At 43.4% G+C, this 4,024-nt stretch overlaps 1 protein-coding gene across 1 annotated transcript; it reads left to right on the forward strand.

Annotated features, from left to right (window-relative positions):
- The first annotated feature begins 293 nt into the window (after window positions 1-293).
- On the forward strand, window positions 294-2,947 carry six3a (SIX homeobox 3a). Its single transcript, XM_068741189.1, has 2 exons — window positions 294-988; window positions 2,755-2,947. Exons 1-2 carry the CDS (start codon window positions 294-296, stop codon window positions 2,945-2,947), a joined length of 888 nt encoding a protein of 295 aa, XP_068597290.1.
- Window positions 2,948-4,024: the final 1,077 nt, after the last annotated feature.

A 4,024-nucleotide genomic window follows, 5' to 3' on the forward strand; every position in this document is an offset into this window, starting at 1 on the left:
TGTGCGTGCGGGCGCACAAGCGGTGAAAGCCTCGCGCTACGTACTGGCTAATGATTGGCACGCGTGACAGTGATTGGCAGGGCTGCCATGACAACGCCACAACGACACCAAGAAGACCAATAGAAAAGGGAAACAAAATGTTTCAATGCTACACTCAACAGCGGATTTAGGGGGGAGATATTATGAGGCTGGTGTCATTAGGCGACAGCCATTGAGTCATTCGATCTGCTTTGCTTGCCGTGTTTTTCGGTTTTCCCCTTTTCTCGATAATTTTTTTCTCTCTCAGGTCTCTCATGGTTTTCAGATCCCCCTTAGAGCTTTATCCCTCCCATTTCTTCCTACCAAACTTCGCTGATCGCCCTCTGTTCCTGCAGGCGAACAGCGCTCCCACCGCCAGGTCTCCAGAAGACTTGTCCATGTTTCAACTACCGACGCTCAACTTCTCCGCGGAGCAGGTGGCGAGCGTCTGCGAGACGCTGGAAGAGACCGGAGACATCGAAAGGCTGGGCCGCTTCCTCTGGTCCCTGCCCGTGGCTCCGGGAGCATGCGAGGCGATCAACAAGCACGAGTCCATCCTGCGCGCCCGGGCGGTGGTGGCGTTCCACACGGGGAATTTCAGAGACCTGTACCACATCCTGGAGAATCACAAGTTCACCAAGGACTCGCACGGAAAGCTGCAGGCCATGTGGCTCGAAGCGCACTACCAGGAGGCCGAGAAGCTCCGGGGTCGTCCCCTCGGACCAGTCGATAAGTACCGCGTGAGGAAGAAGTTTCCGCTGCCTCGGACCATCTGGGACGGCGAGCAGAAGACGCACTGTTTCAAAGAGCGGACACGGAGCCTACTGCGGGAGTGGTACCTCCAAGACCCGTATCCGAATCCCAGCAAGAAAAGGGAACTGGCTCAAGCCACAGGACTCACTCCGACACAGGTCGGGAATTGGTTTAAAAACCGGAGGCAACGAGACAGAGCCGCGGCGGCCAAAAACAGGTTAGTGGCTGGCTTTTTTTTATTTTACTTCCAAAACAAGAATATACGAAATATACTTAAAATGCATTCATTTATCATTTAAAAAAAGGTGTTTCATTAAACGTGTTGCGCTTCCGGATAGAAACTGTCGCGAAAAAACACGAACGAGCCATGGCAAGGGGGGGGGGGGGGGGGGGGGAGCAGGCTGCGGCGACATGTTTGTTATCAAGTGAAATCAGGACATCGAAAACGCTCCGTGCGCTTTTAAAAAGATCAAAAACTGAATTTAAAAATGTCATATATATTTGTCTTTGTAGAACTCCTTTGAACAGTTCGGCAGCTGTGATTTAATTCTGCTGGTGTTTCGGGCAGAATATCTATTTATTCTCCGTGATACAAGAAAACACAATCAGTGTTAAAATGTCAGTCTGTTTCTAAAATCAGCCTAAATAATATTATAATATATATATATATATATCAGACATAATACTCTTGTCAGAAAAATAATTTGGCGTAAAGATTATGTTAAACACAGAAGCGTGTTTATTATTTCCATAGGAGCCAAAAATATTGCAAAAACAGACAAAAAAGTACTGAATTAAAAATATAAATATTACTAGATATTACTTAAATGTTATATAGTCACTTATTGCGTGATAATAATGTAAAGAGTCTCGTGAATAATCTTTATAACAGAATTGAATTATCTTTTAATATATACCTATTTAGTCAAAACATTAATATTTTCATCTATGGCTTTAAATGTATACATTTAACAAACTGCGGAATTTACAATAATTAACATTAAACATTATTTTGTTATTACCAAACTAAAGAAAATTATAGGAGCTTGTACAATTTAAGACACACCGCGTATTCTTATCGTGTAATTCATAGTGCAGTCACTATTTGATCATCACACGTTGGTACTTATTGTTGAAACAGCTTATCTCAAAGCATAGTGGAGGTTTCATTTGATATACTAAAATAACTGCGTATTAAAAGCGTTTGAGTACGTTATTCATAAGTGTGGTATCATTCCATTGAAATGCTATAATTGATTAGAATTTTTTTTTTTGCTGCGAACTAAGCCATACTCTATTCTAATCTTTTTGCTAAATGAATAGATATATTTCCAGCCTGACATTATCCCACCGCGGTGGAGTTATTATCATGAGTGGATTGGAGATAAACATTTAAGATGATTGGAGTAACCGGCATCTCCGCGTCAGTCACACGCGCTTCCACTCTCATCAGCCTCGAATACATCCGTGGGAAAAGCTCGTGATATTTCACAATTGGACAAAGGTCTATATTTTACTTCAGCGATATATATATATATATATATTATTTTGCTATATGGAGAGTCTTGAGGCTTCATAAGACAGACACGACTGCGCAACGAAGACACATAGCGCAAATGTAAACAGCCAGAGCGCAAATAAAATAGCGTCAGAACTGTGCGAAGCATCAAACTGAAATACGTTCAGATGGATTTAAACTTTTTGTGCGCGTTGGGCATGCGTACTTTGGTAGAAAATCAGGAACGCATTACATTTATTGGAGCATTTGGTAGTCTAAATAGTGCGGTGTTTTTGTCCCTGAAAGCTGGCTGTTTGATAAAGGCATGCACGCATGGCTGGGGCCGGCAGGGGGAAAGAAAGGCGAGTTCGGAGCCCTATTTTGCTCTATAGGAGGAGGGGACGGGGGGACATTCTCAGGTCTAATTGCCGTTTCTCTATTTTTCCTTCCTTTCCCTCCCGTCCTCGCTTCCTTTCTTCTCCCAGGCTTCAGCACCAAGGAATAGGACCGAGCGGAATGAGGTCCCTCTCGGAGGCCGGCCTCACCCCTCACAGCTCGGCAGAGTCGCCTTCGACCGCGGCGAGTCCCACCACCAGCGTTTCCAGTATGACAGAGAGAGTTGATACTGGGACGTCCATCCTGTCCGTCACGTCGAGTGACTCGGAGTGCGATGTATGATACGGAGGGGGGGGAAAAAAACAACAAAGAGAAACAAAGAGAAATATTTACAGGGAAAATGGACCTGAGAGGAACAAAAGAGACTTATGAAATATCTCGGATGAAAAAAGGACTGATTGATATAAATATTAAAGTAAAAAGAGATAAACGCACGTCGGGGTTTTTTTTTTATATTAAAAAGCGCTTTCATCAGGATTCACCTCCCACCCCTCCCCCCACCCCCCCCATTCAACAACCACTACTAGACTATTTGCATGTCTTTAAAAAAAACAAAACCATATTTTGTAATCAGGGAAAATAACCCGAGTGGAAGATTTTCCATCAGGAACATCGATCAGAGGGAATAAAAGGAGATCGTCTTGGTGTCTTCGTCGCCCCCCCCCTCCCCTCCATATCCGTTAGTCAAAGTCATGATGATGGTGATGATGATGACGGCGAACACGCCGCCGCCACGCAGACAAGATGCAATTTTTACTTTGTGTTCATCAGACAATCATTTTAAGTCGTAAGCACCTTTTTAAACCCACTTCCGTCACTGCCTGTGTGGGGTACATGGTCCAAAATGGGACATGGGATCGTTTATGACTATCAGATTTTTATTTTCAAAATTTTATATTGAATTATGTATATCTCAAATAATGCGATCATGCTCCCGATGTGTAATATACGTGTAGAAATATGCTTGTACATAATTATTGCTCCCCCTTCTCATCCTCTTTTCTATCCCCTCCTCACTTTTCTTGACTTTGGTGTTCATAAAATATTTGTCAAAACTTAAAACTGAAGTGCTGTAGGAGTTTTTGTTGCATTTTTTGGGGGGGGGGGAGGGGGGGGGGGTATAGAGATAACACTAACATGTGTTAACAGTCACATAAAAAAAGTATTATTATGATCATTATCACTTCATTTATTCAAGTCTGCAGGGGCCCCCTCCTCTCTCCGCCGCCCCAGGGTCGCTCACCGCGCTTATACTTTAATGGGCCTATTCAGAGTTACCTTCATGCGTGGTAAACTTAATGGTGTAGATTTATAAATCAAATATGCAGTTTGATTCACTTCCTTGCATCACGCTGTTGA

The sequence above is a fragment of the Brachionichthys hirsutus genome, chromosome 7 (assembly GCF_040956055.1).
Source record: "Brachionichthys hirsutus isolate HB-005 chromosome 7, CSIRO-AGI_Bhir_v1, whole genome shotgun sequence".
Classification (NCBI taxonomy): domain Eukaryota; kingdom Metazoa; phylum Chordata; class Actinopteri; order Lophiiformes; family Brachionichthyidae; genus Brachionichthys; species Brachionichthys hirsutus.

Excerpts from the sequence above, each read along its gene's own strand:
- six3a (XM_068741189.1), top strand. The coding sequence starts at position 294 with ATGGTTTTCAGATCCCCCTTAGAGCTTTATCCCTCCCATTTCTTCCTA. Across the intron at positions 989-2,754 it reads GCCGCGGCGGCCAAAAACAG|GCTTCAGCACCAAGGAATAG; the intron begins GTTAGTGGCTGG and ends TTCTTCTCCCAG.